The 14,345-nt window shown below is 43.4% G+C and overlaps 1 protein-coding gene across 2 annotated transcripts; it reads left to right on the top strand.

The window, feature by feature from the left end:
* Positions 1 to 259: 259 nt before the first annotated feature.
* Positions 260 to 2,550, top strand: LOC143724043 (2-oxoglutarate receptor 1). Of its 2 annotated transcripts, none has more exons than XM_077217084.1 (3): positions 260 to 406; positions 1,211 to 2,266; positions 2,393 to 2,550. In XM_077217084.1, exons 1-2 carry the CDS (start codon positions 404 to 406, stop codon positions 2,210 to 2,212), a joined length of 1,005 nt encoding a protein of 334 aa, XP_077073199.1. In that variant the 5' UTR covers positions 260 to 403; the 3' UTR covers positions 2,213 to 2,266; positions 2,393 to 2,550. The 2 variants fall into 2 exon arrangements, with proteins under 2 accessions (XP_077073199.1, XP_077073200.1); XM_077217085.1 differs by having other exon boundaries at positions 1,217 to 2,266.
* Positions 2,551 to 14,345: the final 11,795 nt, after the last annotated feature.

Consider the following 14,345-nt stretch of genomic DNA (forward strand, 5'->3'; position numbering starts at 1 on the left):
CAAGGACTGCACATATTTGTTCACTGGACAAGACAGGCGTAGGCCTATGTCTGTGAGAAATGTTGAGAACTGCAGTTTTGTGAAATGATTAATCACAGACCTTCCACTGCCAGTATATTTGTATGTGGGCTATAAAGACTTTTTCTCATAAAATGTTTCAGGAAATGTGTCTGTATCAGGAGGTTACAGGAAATGTTAAATAGTAACTCAAGGGAAATGCCCACTGCTGTGGACAAGACTCATTTCACGCGCATGTGTTTCTTGGGAGTGTAGCAGACAATACTAAAACACATATGACACTTGATAGACAACCACAAATCACTGAAACTCTGCTGATGACTGTGTGTATTCATGATACTGCATTAAAGATTGAACAACTTGAGGAGAAAGTGAGCACTTCATCATGGTGAGTGAATATTAATGCAAAATGCCTTATATTGAAAAAATTCTAAATTTATAGGTTAATGGTTTAGATTTACAAAAAGAACCAGGATTTGACATTGTTTTTTTATGGTACAGTACCCTAATATCAGGATTAAACATGACACAATGGCAATGCTGCTGTATGTTTATTTGGCCATTTAACATAGTATTTCTGCAAAATGTTAATTTGGTCATACCGCCATAGTTTTTGGACAGCTCATCGGCTCGTCTTTCTGTTCGCAGCAAATTTGATTATGCTAATATTCGGAGAATATTCACGAGTTCACACTTACATACAATTAGAGGGGGTAAAGTATAATGCGTATTTGGCATGCTGTCCGGGGGGAAGGCTCCGAGCTCGGAGTTCGGCCCGAACCCACTCCCCCCCCACAACAAATACTGACATGATATGTTAATGATCTGTATTTTAGAACGAATATTGACAAAATATTTCTGATTCACTTTACTGATGTTTTTCATTTATTAGTGTTAAACTTTTTAAAGTGACTGTTTTCGTGACAAGTAGGCTATTGCAAATTTGGAAAATTTTACTATAGGCCTACATCTCGTTCATGAAGAAACATGTTGTTCAGTTCGTCATGTGAATTTGTTGTGTAAATGATTCAGTGACTCATTTTTAATAAGCAAACTGCCATTCGACTTCGTCAAATAAGGGAATGAATCTGAACACATTTTTTTGATGAATGGATTCAAAAGATTAGATCTATACATTTAATATACAAGATGATAGAAAAACTGTCACCTCTTTGTATTTGATTTTGAAAAGCAACAGAAAGCAATGGCAGGCCTGGAACTGAATTCAACTGACTGTCCTCCCATTGATGACTACATAAAGAGTTATTATCTGCCAGTGATGTATAGCATCATTTTTGTATTTGGATTTGTGGGAAACTTCCTGGCGGTCACCATTTACCTGGCAAAGCTTCGACCCTGGAAGAGCAGCTGCATTATAATGGTGAACCTGGCCGTAGCTGATCTGCTGTATGCTTTCAGTTTACCTATGCTGGTCCAATTTTACATTTACGAAAACTGGATCTTAGGGGAGTTCATGTGTCGTTTCATTCGCTTCTGCTTCTACTATAACCTCTACGGCAGCATCCTCTTTCTCACCTGTCTCAGCATCTTCCGTTACGTCGCAGTTGTGCATCCATTGAAGGCTGCTGAGATACGGAGGAAAAGATGGGGCATCTTGGCTTGTCTGGCTGTCTGGGCCGTTTCGCTGGTGGAGATCGGCCCAATGCTGGGGATGATTACTTTAAAGCAAGAAAACAACATGACACAATGCGTTGACTTTGCCAGTAATAATCCATTGGTGGTGTGGTGGTATGGTTGGATACTGACAATATTTGGATATGTGTTGCCATTGCTGGTGGTGTGCTGGAGCTACAGTCGCATTGCAGGTGCTCTGGGAGGCAGCATATCCAGAAACAGGCCGAGTCGTTCCCGAGTTCGCATGCTTACCATTCTGATTCTGGTGGTGTTTGTGGTGTGCTTCTTGCCATATCATATCATGCGTGTACTGAGGGTGGATAGCCTGCGCAGCGCTGGTGTGTCGTGCATGCAGAGAAGAGGCATCCATGCAGCCTACATCTTGTCACGACCCCTGGCGGGCCTCAACACCTTCTTCAACCTAGCACTTTATACACTGGCAGGAGACAAGTTTCAACAGGCTCTCTGGAGTTTTGTGCACAGGGAACGTACGAGCAGCGCCATTTCTGTGATCCACACACCAAATAACATGTCAAAGACAGACCTCCTGAGGATCTGATACATGGTGTCCTACATATTGTATGCTATACATTAGGGGTGTGTGTGTGTGTGTGTGTGTGTGTGTGTGTGTGTGTGTGTGTGTGTGTGTGTGTGTGTGTGTGTGTGTGTGTGTGTGTGTGTGTGTGTGTGTGTGTGTGTGTGTGTGTGTGTGTGTGTGTGTGTGTGTGTGTGTGTACAGTATTTACACGCACTATATGTTTCAAAATTTGGGGTCAGTAATTTCCCATTACGTCTTCAGTGTCAGATGTTCCTTCAGAAATCATTCTAATATGCTGATTTGGTGCTTTAGAAACATTTCATATTATCATTGTTGCAAACAGTTGTACTGCTTAATATTTTTGTTAAAAGCGTAAAAAAATTTTCAAGAAAAGTTCAAAACACCAGCGTTTATTTGAAATATATATATTTTGTAACATAAATGTGTTTTTTCTGTCACTTTTGATCAATTTAATCCATCCTTCCTAAAAAATATGTTTTTTTTATCTTACTGACCCCAAACTTTTGAACAGTAAGTGTATATATGTGTATTAGCATCTTAGTACATAGACTTGAACAAAATTTTAAGTAGTGGGTTATAGTGTTTTAACTATATTACAGCTGCTTTGTGTATCTTGAGCTATAAATATTAATAAATGTTTAAATGAACATAATACACTGTATATGTTACTGTCAAACAACAAGGTAACGTATGCAAAAAACCTATTTATTAAAATTTAAACTTTTGGATTTTTTGATTGTTGGTATGAGGTGCAAACTCAAAAATATAAGGACACATACATGAACTATAATACGATATAATGGGTCATTTGGGTCAGATGCTTTCTACTAATTAAAAACGTTTCTCCACTGGTCCATGAGCATTCCACTCTTGCTGGGAAATCTCCACTGACAAACGCCTACATAAAAAAAAATAATTCCTGAATGACTAATAATCTTCACAGACAATGGACACAACAGTTAGGGCAGCTATTCGACTTCCAGAAGTATATCAGTTCAGTAGGCATGAGATATGCAATAAGGAACTGTAAGCAGTCTAACATTTTTTTCAGTTCAATCAAAACATTGCTCTCTGTTCTTCAGTTGTGTTGCTCCATTGTGATGTTTGTAAAGGATTGTCAGAACCAACTCTTAAATGAGCTATTTTTTTTTTTTCATTTTTCCAATGCCAAATACAGTAGACACCATAAGAACAGACAGAAGACATCATACTGTAAAAGAACAACTTGTGTGCAGATGTCTAGTACTACTTTTTTTCCATAAACTACTGTTTTATAAACATTGTGAATTCGGACATACTACTTTTTTTCTTACTATATAGTAGGAAAGTAAATATATTCGGAAGCAGCCTATGACTTGTAACCCATGCAGAAAGGGCCACTAAACTAAACTTTTATACAAGATTTGAGTCACAAAGATCAATAAAATTTGCTCCACTGTTATCACAGTTAATCAAACGAACGAACAAAACAAACCTCTGCACCAAAACTACACACTTACACAAATGCCAGGTGTCTTTTTTTGTCCCCAGACACTAATAGCCTAAAAAAAAAAAGGTGTTCTGAAAATATATTTCTGACAGTTAGCCTACCTAACAATTAGATGACACAATTTCTGTCAAATACTTTGAAAGGCACTTATGCTTCTCAGTTGCCGATTTCCTTTTAGAAATAGGTCTACCTATAATCAGGTTTGTATTGCTCACCCATTGAAGGAAAAAAAATCAATAAAAATGTGAAAAGTATATTGTTTGCGTATTTTAAGTTTATGCAGAGTTAAATTAAATAAACCCTCATTTTATGAGTAATCAATGCAGAAATGCATTTTTAAAGTGTTCAAGCACAGTATTCTTGACACGATGCAAACAACTGGTAACATTATAACATTGGTGGAGCTTCTCTGCCCTCTAGTGGTTGAATCACGAAGACAGAGAATATGGCACATTTGAGATTTTACCCACCACAGTTGCCCCAACATGTATTTAAATGCCACACTTTCTGTAAAACACTTACATTACAGTAGATACAAAATATCAAACCAAATAGCACCTGCAAACAAATGATGCCAGACCTTTGAGCAGAGCTAAAACTTCACTGAAAATTCATGTGAAATGAACAAGCTAATTGCGCTTCAGCCCCGGGTCAATATAATTATGCACACTCAAAAAAATAATTCATTGGATGAACTCAATTAAGTTGTGGGCAGGATATCCATCCAATGAATATATGTAGCCCCAACTCAAACTGAGTACATCCAATTCAACAGAATGTAAATTAGTTAACCTAACTCATTTGTATCAAATAGATGCAAAAGAATATAAATGAGTAACTTGATTAACTTATTTCTATCAAATACTTATTACTAACCAGACTGACTTTATTTCTGTCAGATGTCTACAACAGTTTTATTGAAAATTAACAGGGGTTTATAACTATGTTTTCCATTTAAAGTTACCATAACAGTGATTAGTGTTTCTATTAGTTGGGCTCTTAACTCTTACTATATCTGTTGTATTTTTAGGCTGCTGTGACAGTGTGTTTGTTAAACACATTTGGAGCAGCAAAGTAAGCTAAAGTGAAATGAGATCAGCTGATGATGGTTACCTGTTGATGGTGTTATAATCATTATGAAACAGAATGATTTACTGAGGTTTTTATAATCTAACCATTATGTTTTCACGTTTTTTCACAAAACATACCTTGTGTTACTGCAGAATGAGATCAAGGAATATTGTAACACTAAGTTTGAAGACTTTAACGAACATGAGCACGAAAAAGTCTGTTTCTGATGACACACACAGACATCAACAATCAGCGTATGAATTTCAACAATGGTGACAATCAAAAGTACTTTGCTGCAATGCATGCTGGGTACCACGATAGTACAAAAGTCCCAGCATGCATTGCAACATGAATAAATTATGCAGCTGAACTGTCCTATAATTTTGTTTGATTCTAAATATTTGCTTTTATTTTCTGCTGTTGTGTTTGTTGTGAATTAGTAGCTTTTCAGTGATGTTCTGAATTAATCTGTTTATCTAAATATTTGTGATTGTCACCATTGTTGAGATTCATACGCTGATTGTTGATGTCTGTGTGTGTCATCAGAAACTGTTTTTTGTGCTCATGTTCGTTAAAGTTTTCAAACTTATTGTTATAATAATGCTTGATCTCATGCTGCAGTAACAAGGTTTGTTGTGAAAAAAACATAATTGTTAGATTAAAATACCTCAGTGAATCAGTCTGGTTCATGATGATTATAAAACGTCCTGGTTGCGTATGCAACCCACCGTTCCCTGAAGGAGGGAGCGGAGGACGTAGTCGACGGTCGACTGAATTGGGATATCGCTAGAGAGCCTGTCTTCTTCGAGTACTATTGAACGAGCCAATGTAATTGGCGTGCGTGATTCGCATCACACACTCCGCCCCCGCGGCGCGGGTATAAATACGGAAGTGGATGCACGCACTAGTTGCTTTTCGCTGAGGAGCCGAGAGTAACCCGGGGTCAGCGGTGGTCCAGCGGTAGTGGCAAGGGGACTACGTCCTCCGTTCCCTCCTTCAGGGAACGGTGGGTTGCATACGCAACCAGGACGTTCCCTTTCAGTCGAGAACGTCAGACGTAGTCGACGGTCGACTGAATTGGGATCACCCATTGAACACGCCACTAACGCTGCCACCTTCCAGTGCCTAAACCAAAGCCTCCTGATGCCCCCGCAAACTTAAGGCGGGGAAGGACAGGGCTTAGACCAGGGAAGTCACTGCTGTTCCTACAGGACCACTGGGAAAGCGTTCCCCGTACGTTGGAAGGAAGGGACGCTGCGGAAGCCACATCCAACCCAGAGGGAGGTAATGTGGAGAATACACATATGAACTGGGCGGAAACCGGGCAGTCTAACATATGGAATGTCACTGGGGTGGCTCCAGCATAAGACGGGGGGAGACACACCGGACAGTGACGGCAGAGAGACTCTGCCGAGGGAAGACACGGGCTCACCGCAGGGAGCCGTATCGTGGAAGAATACACATATGGGGTCACCGAAGGGACCGCAACATATGGACCCAGCCTAACACAGGTTCCACACTGCTTACGAGTGGTAGGCCTAACACCAGACGTTCCGCACGTCCGACGTCGGAGGGGTGTGGAGGAACTCAACAGGGTACAATTTTAAGGGAACTCAACTGGAGTAGAAAGGCGCACGTATCCGTCCATAGGAGGGGAATGGCGCAGCAAGCCGACACTTGAACCGGGCTCACGGTGAAACTGGCTTCATGAGAAGGGAGCCCACGTGAGGCAGTGGTTCAACTAGGTGTCGTCCAGCCCCCAACTCTAGAATCTGTTTTAGCAAAGCATATCGTCAACGCCCAGGCGGAGCACTTTACACTCATCATAGAGGAGCTCAACACCTAAGTGGACATGTTGCATCTCGGATCTTTGCCGAAATGAAGGCAAGCACTAAGTGCAACTTTGCATGGAAACAGCCTTCCCTCTCTGCTGAATTCCAACAGATATTTGAAGAGCTGGTCTGAGGTCTATGACTTGCATTCTGTACACGTCCAAGCGAACGGACAGAGAAGCCAGGGCTGGATCTGCCTCCTCCAGGGCAGCGCTTGCAGGCTCACCACCTGCTCCTATTACGGGAGAGGTAGGAACCTTGGGCACAATCCGAGCCGGGGTCTCAGCTTGTGAGAGTTAGCCGGCCCAGACTCCAGGCACAATACGTTGACCGAAAGCGAGCAAGTCCCTACCCTCTAGTAGAGACCACGCGAGCAGGAGAACTGATATAACAGAATTTTTAACTCACTGCCTGCAGTGGCTCAGGGGCGGTCTCTGCAGTGCAGTCGCACCAGGGACAAGGCCCAAGAGGATAAGGAGGGACACAAGGATTTACAAGACCTTGCTCCTCAGGAACCTGACGATAGAACGTGCTTCTGCATACTTCTGCAACACGATGAGCGTCGTTTAAACACCGAGGCAACATCATTTTGAGGGTGAAGGAAAACAGCCTACTGCAACCCATTTTGCAGGAAAGAGAGCACTGAAGTGATCGAAAGCTTTCAGGATCTCCTCTGGAGAGAAGACGCACTCAACGACTAGGTTCCACTTCTAAAGGCGTAAGCACGCTACCCAATTCTAGGGGGTGCTCGCAGAAGTGATGGTAACTATCACATGTTCTTGTAATAGCCACCTGAACCTCCGCGTTCAGATGTAAGACCGCCCGGAATCTCCGGGGGAAGAACGCGTGTGCCATCGTGCCCCGTCCCCGAAAGAGTTTTCAGGGGAAGTCAGGAAGGCTGTTGAAGGGAACCAGGTCTAGTTGGGCCAATAAGGGGCAACTATGAAGACCTGTTCCTCTCCTGACTTGGCACGTAGGTGCAAGCGACGGGAGCAAAAGACAGGAGCATTGCTCAACACAACATGTGAAGATCACTGGGCTTCAGGAGCATTTTCTGCTCAGCACTTGGGTGTGACAAGTTCACTGAGCTTCAGGAGCATTCCTGCTCAACACCTGAGTGTGATAAACTCACCGAGTTTCAGGAGCATTTCTGCTCAACACTTGAGTGCGAAGAACTTCACTGAGCGACAGGAGCATTTCTGCTCAGCACTTGAGTGTGACAAGTTCACTGAGCTTCAGGAGCATTACTGCTCAACACCTGAGTGTGATAAACTCACTGAGCTGCAGGAGCATTTCTGCTCAACACTTGAGTGCGAAGAACTTCACTGAGCACCAGGAGCATTTCTGCTCAGCACTGCGTGTGACGAATTCACTGAGCTACCTGTGATGAACTCACAGAGCTACAGGAGCATTGCTGCTCAACACCTGAGTGCGATGAACTTCACTGAGTTTCAGGAGCAATTCTGCTCAACATGAAGAGTGATGATTTCACTGACTTGAGCAGGCGCAAGGCGACCATGAGTCGCAGTCACTTTTAGAAGGCTCACTGGGGTTAACGCATTTCTGCGGGCCCCTGGGGCAGCTGAGACCCAGTGTTTGTCCAAGGGTAGTCCGCTCGGTTTACCCAAACACTGGCGGAAAAATAAAACCGGGGGGGCAACTGAGCGGCCCCGGAATGGTCATGACCCAGCCGAACCCAGGGGATGGAGTCTCCACTTGCCCTGGCTATAACTGTCGTGAGGCTCGATGGCGGCACGATTGAGTAAGCGGGAGGAGTGGAACAAGGCGCCCTCAGAAGCGTCTGACTCCAAGGAGGAGGTGACGGGTGAGTTTGTGACATGCAGGGGAAGCTTGCGCAACGGTCGCAATGTCTAACAACTCGAGGCACGAATGCCCGTGTAGTCAGGGGTCGCCCAGGCCCCCGTTAAAACACGCCCTTTGTACATGGCCCCTCTGTTGAAGAGGGTTTGGTAGCAGACCGGGATGAACTATAGTCACACAGGGTGAGCTGCTCTGCCACGGTCACCTTGGGACTCGATCGTGAAGCTAGCGCTGAAGCAGTCACATATGGAGGAAGCCAAAGGCTGCGACTACCATATACCCCAGGAGCCTCTAAAAGTTCTCTCAGTGGGACCCTTTCTGAAGAGGGTTTGGTAGCAGACCGGGATGAACTATAGTCACACAGGGTGAGCTGCTCTGCCACGGTCACCTTGGGACTCGATCGTGAAGCTAGCGCTGAAGCAGTCACATATGGAGGAAGCCAAAGGCTGCGACTACCATATACCCCAGGAGCCTCTAAAAGTTCTCTCAGTGGGACCCTTTCTCACTTCAACACCAGCTGAACACATTCTCAATGGAGAGACATGTTGGATCGAGTACCTCTCCAAAACTAAAAAAGAGATACTCAGCCCGTGGGCGAGATTACTCTCTTCCAGTTGACCTGAAGATCCAACGGGCTCTGGAGCACTCGAGGGGAAGGACACTGTACTGATACTCCACCCTTAGACGCAACACACAGGATGGCCTGCGGTGCGGGAGGTAGAGATCTGAAGCACATGTCTTTCAGGTCAAAGCTGCAGACCAATCTTGGGCCAAGATGGTCACGACCCACCACCTAGTAGCACGAAGAACGAGTTTACAACTGGCCTTCGTACCGGCTGGAGGAGCGGCTATATCAAATCCTTCGCCAGCAGGATAAGATAAGCACGCACAAGTCAGGAGCACTGCTCAACACTCGGTGTGATGAATATCACTGAATTTTCAGGAGCACGTCTGCTCAACACCTAATGTGATGACTATCACTGACTTGAGCGGGGTAGCCGAGCCTGAGGTGGGGCAGCAAAGTAGAGAGAGTGGTGTTAGTGTGCTGTGCAACACTTACCTGTCTCCACAAGCGGCAGGGGGCGCGTGAGAAGGCGGATGACCGGGTCCTCAAACGCACCAAGCTGCCTGCTGGCGACCAAGGGGGAGCTGAGGGGTGTAAGGCTATACAGGGTCACACCCGCCTGACTGGCCTACTTGGGACCCAGGAACAGATGAAATTGCTCTCTCTTTGAAGTGTGGGTACCGCTTGCTCCGCTTTTTTTTTTTTTTTTTTTTTAGGGAGCCAGCGGCGGAACAGACACACACACAAACAAAAGGCTCCACCCGGCCCTCACCCGGGGGGAGGGAGTGATCGTGCCACTCCAAGAGCATCTCCTCCATTCCTGGGCGGCCCGCTCCGGAATGCTTTCGCTGTCGCTTGCCACCTGGCTTGGCAGCGCCTGGAGCGGACTGGGCGTCTCTACTGCGGCCGGCTCCATGCTAAGGCCTGGGTCGAGGCTGCTGCGACGGGCCAGCAGGAGCGGCAGGCGGGGAACGGCCAAGGCGACGAGCAGGCGGAGGAGCTGCCACCGGCGGCGGGTGGAGGCAGCAGCTGGCCACCGGGGCAGGATGTGCCGGATGACCTCCGTCTGCGCTTGAGCGGCAGAGAACTGTTGGATGCAGTTCTCCACCGCGTCGCCGACCAGCCCAACCTGGGAAATTGGGGAGACCAGGAACCGAACCTTGTCCGCATCCGCCATACCAACCAGGCTGAGCCAACGAAGGCGCTACTGGACCACGAAGGTGGACATCGCCAGACCGATCACGCACGCTACGACACCCGCACCCCGGAGGGTGAGGTCGGATGCTGGGGCACTGGGGCGGCGAGCTGAGAACCAGCGCGGCCCGCCCCAAGATACCAAACTCCAGATTCCAACCGAGACTGAACGGGACACGGTGGAGGTTCCACTCGAGCCCGGCAGCCTCGGCGGCCCGTTTCAGCATAGCTGATAATTCTGGATCCGGCTCGGGCAACATTGAACTCCCGGAGGGAGACAATGCAGCCGAGTCATCATCTCTAGAAGTCAGCTCACCCTCCGATGCTGCAATCGGCGTCCTGTCCTCCAGGGGAGCCCCGAGTGAAATCGCTGGCCCACCCATTACAGATGGACCAGCAGACAACACAGGAGGCTCCAGTGGTTGCAGTGGAAGGGAGGAGTGAGGAGCCCACAGGGAATGGTTACCGGGCGGGACATCCAACACTATCCTCCGGTCACCCATCCCACACAGCACCCGAGGGTGGGGCATGGTAATGGGGACTCGCTCTCCGCGAATGAAGGCGAGTCTCGCCCTCAACACTGTGACAGTCATGTTCCCACAGTGAAAACATGAGCTGTCCACAAAAGCTGTCTCAGCGTGCTGTAAGCCCAAACACGTGACACAACAGTTGTGACCATCAGAGAGAGACAGGGAACGACCGCACCCAGAAACGCACGGGCGGAATGACATCTTGAAAAAGACGCAAACGCACCCGTGTTGCTCTTTCAGAAAATAGGACCGTCACCAGTGCCGGAGCACACAGGGGAATGACCGCGGCAACACTGAACAGAGAACTGAAACAGTGAAGCACTCACTTTTCCGCCCTCTAACCAGCCATCAACACACACAAACATTTAGAAATTTGTTGCTGTTAAAACAGCAGTTGAGAGCTCAAAGCTCGCGATCACCGCTGCACTCGCGCTGTAGAACACCAGCACTGGGAGAGTCTTCCTGAAGAACACCGACACACTCGCTCGTTGTAGACAACAGCACTCTCAGAGACATCAAACGATCGGCTCCGAAGCGAAAGGCAACTAGTGCGTGCATCCACTTCCGTATTTATACCCGCGCCGCGGGGGCGGAGTGTGTGATGCGAATCACGCACGCCAATTACATTGGCTCGTTCAATAGTACTCGAAGAAGACAGGCTCTCTAGCGATATCCCAATTCAGTCGACCGTCGACTACGTCTGACGTTCTCGACTGAAAGGGAACCATCAACTATTAACCATCATCAGCTGATCTCATTTCACTTTAGCTTTCTTTGCTGCTCCAAATGTGTTTAACAAACACACTGTCACAGCAGCAAAAAAAGACAATAGATATAATAAGAGTTAAGAGCCCAACTAATGGAATCATTGATCACTGTTATGGTGACTTCAAATGGAAAACATAGAGTTAAACCCCTGTTAATTCTCAATAAAACTTTTGTAGACGTCTGACAGAAATAAAGTCATTCTGCTTAGTAATAAGTATTTGTTAAAAATAAGCTAGCCTCTCTCGTTTATATTCTTTTGCATCTATTTATTACAAATGAGTTAGGCTAACTGATTTACATTCTGTTGAATGGATGTACTCAGATTGAGTTGGGGCTACATATATTTATTGGATGGAAATCCTGCCCACAACTTAACTGAGTTCATCCAATGAATATTTTTTTGAGTGGAGCTATTCATAATTTTTTAGTTAAACCAATTAAATATATTTACACATATGATCTTAAATAGATATATTTAAATAAAGCAAATTAGATTTAAATGTGTCACCTCTAAGAAAGGCTTGAATCATTTTTTTGCAGAAATATGAAATATTTATTTGAGCATCACTGTTAAATAAGGGGTCATAAGGGGTTATTTTTAATATCATATTGCACTTAAGTGAACAAAGCAATTAAAATACATTGCAACACTGATATTTCAGAACACGAACACATACACACAAAAACTTGCATTGTAAACCTCTTTTGGCCACACAATAAAGACTAAGGTAATCAAACAAAAAACACAAATAGCAGGACAGATTCAAGTTAAAAAAAAAAAAACATGGAACAGCATATACAGAGAAAAAAAAAATTCCACTTTACAGTCCTTTTCTCTCTTTTTTTGGTCTAAAATCATATATTTCTAGCATTCCAAAACTTTAATCTGTAAATGTAGCATTCCTATTTTCTCCATAACCACAATGAGCAATACAGACAGTTTATTTGCTTTTATGTATAGAAAAATAAAAAAAATGTGAATGTGTTTACATTATTCATTTGCACACAGCATCTGTGGATATAGTTTTTAAAAGGTGCTATAAAGTACAGACCAGAAAAGTTTTTTTCTCTTACCGCCAGTGGTTCAAGGATTTAAAGAGCATTTCATTCCATGTGACTTGGAAGTTCTGGCTTCAGAAATATTCTCCCAGACAGTAAAAGTTTTAATGAGGACTACAGAAATGTGTGAAACAGCACTGGGGACGAAACAAATACTGACCCATTGATTTAATCTTCCTGAAACTCTTTTGTAGCATAATGCAGTTCCATACTTGATTTATCTTGTGTACAAACATTCCTAAAGTCTTTATATTGCTCCATTCCAAGTCAAACATGAGCTGAAGTATTATAACCATCATAATTAGACAAGCAATTGAAGTATGAACAATTGGGTGCGATTTTGTGACTTTTTTTTGTGATTTTTATTTCACCATTAGAGGGCATACAAATGTGATGTGTTTTCACATTTCATCTGTTCATTCATTATTTGCATGGCCTCTCATGTTATTAGCATTCTGTTTTTATGTTAATTTTCACTTTTAACACACAATCTCAAAAAGAGTTTTAAAACAATTCATTAATGTGAAAATCATTAAGCTGATTAATGTCCACTGATTAAGTCCACTTCTAACAGTTATGGCAGAGGATGCAGGATGGGTTTATTTTGTTTTGGTTTGTTCATACTTTTATTTGCAATTGTACAACATGAAGAATACCATTCTCACTGTCTTTTTTTGTATAAAAAACAGTTGTGCAACTGATTCTCCAATAAATCATATGACAAAAAAGAAAACAATGAAGGAATTTTTTTTAAATATCTTACATGGTTTACAGTAGCAACTGCAACATTTCTCTGCTCATATTGTATGTCACAGATGAGGCTCTTGTTGTGGTGGTGTCTGCTAACCCTGAATTTGCACGACATTTCATTGAGAAACTACCAGAGACTACAGATTCTCAGTAAAGACTGTCTCCGTGCAGTAAGTTTGATTCTTAAAAAAAAAAAAGAGAGAGAGAGAGCTCAGAGAGAGAGAGAGAGCTCAGAGAGTGTCTTCTGAGAATCTCTACTGGCAACAGGCTTGGGCATTAAAACCCTGTCAGCATTTTTTTCCATTCACTATCTCTAGCTGTTTTCGAATGCAAGAACACAGCTTTAGTGTACACACCCCTCACATTGTAGTGTTGTACCTTTATAATACTCTTTATAATATAAGTGGTGCAGGGTTTGTTCCTTCAAGCACAGATCCACCTTTTTCAGCTTTTTCACCTTTTTCTTTTGGATTGCAGTCTATGTACATTGCAGTCTCGATTTCATTGCACAATAATCTGCAGAAATCTTGAGTAACCACACCGTAAAAAAAAATCTCAGTCAGTATTTTTGTCATGTTTTACAATAAAAATATTTAGACTCTCAAAACAAGATACAAATGCAAAATGTGTATACTTACTGTAATAAATAAATGTAATGTGAAAATGTTAGTTGCTAACAAGCTGCTGCATTTCATTGGCTCTGGACTTGTACTCTGCACAATGACAATAAGTTGAATCTCATCTAACAATTTTTTTTTCTGCTTAACTAAATAAAATAATACATTAAGATTTTGAGAAAAGATACCTACACTAAAGTTTGGGGAAAGTAAGATTTTGAATATTTTTTTTTTAGATAAACTTTTATTCAACAAGTACATAAATCATTGATCAAAAGTTTAAACGCATTTATAATTGTTAAAGATTTCTATTTCAAATGACTTTTTATATATCACAGAATCCATCATGTTTTTTCCCCGAAATTAAACATTTAAATAATGAATCAATACAACATCAATCCTTCTTTCAAAATGCGTTTTTGTCTTACCCTGACTCA

The sequence above is a fragment of the Siphateles boraxobius genome, unplaced genomic scaffold, assembly GCF_051911475.1.
Source record: "Siphateles boraxobius isolate OS27281-9 unplaced genomic scaffold, OSU_SipBor_1 7, whole genome shotgun sequence".
Lineage (NCBI taxonomy): Eukaryota > Metazoa > Chordata > Actinopteri > Cypriniformes > Leuciscidae > Siphateles > Siphateles boraxobius.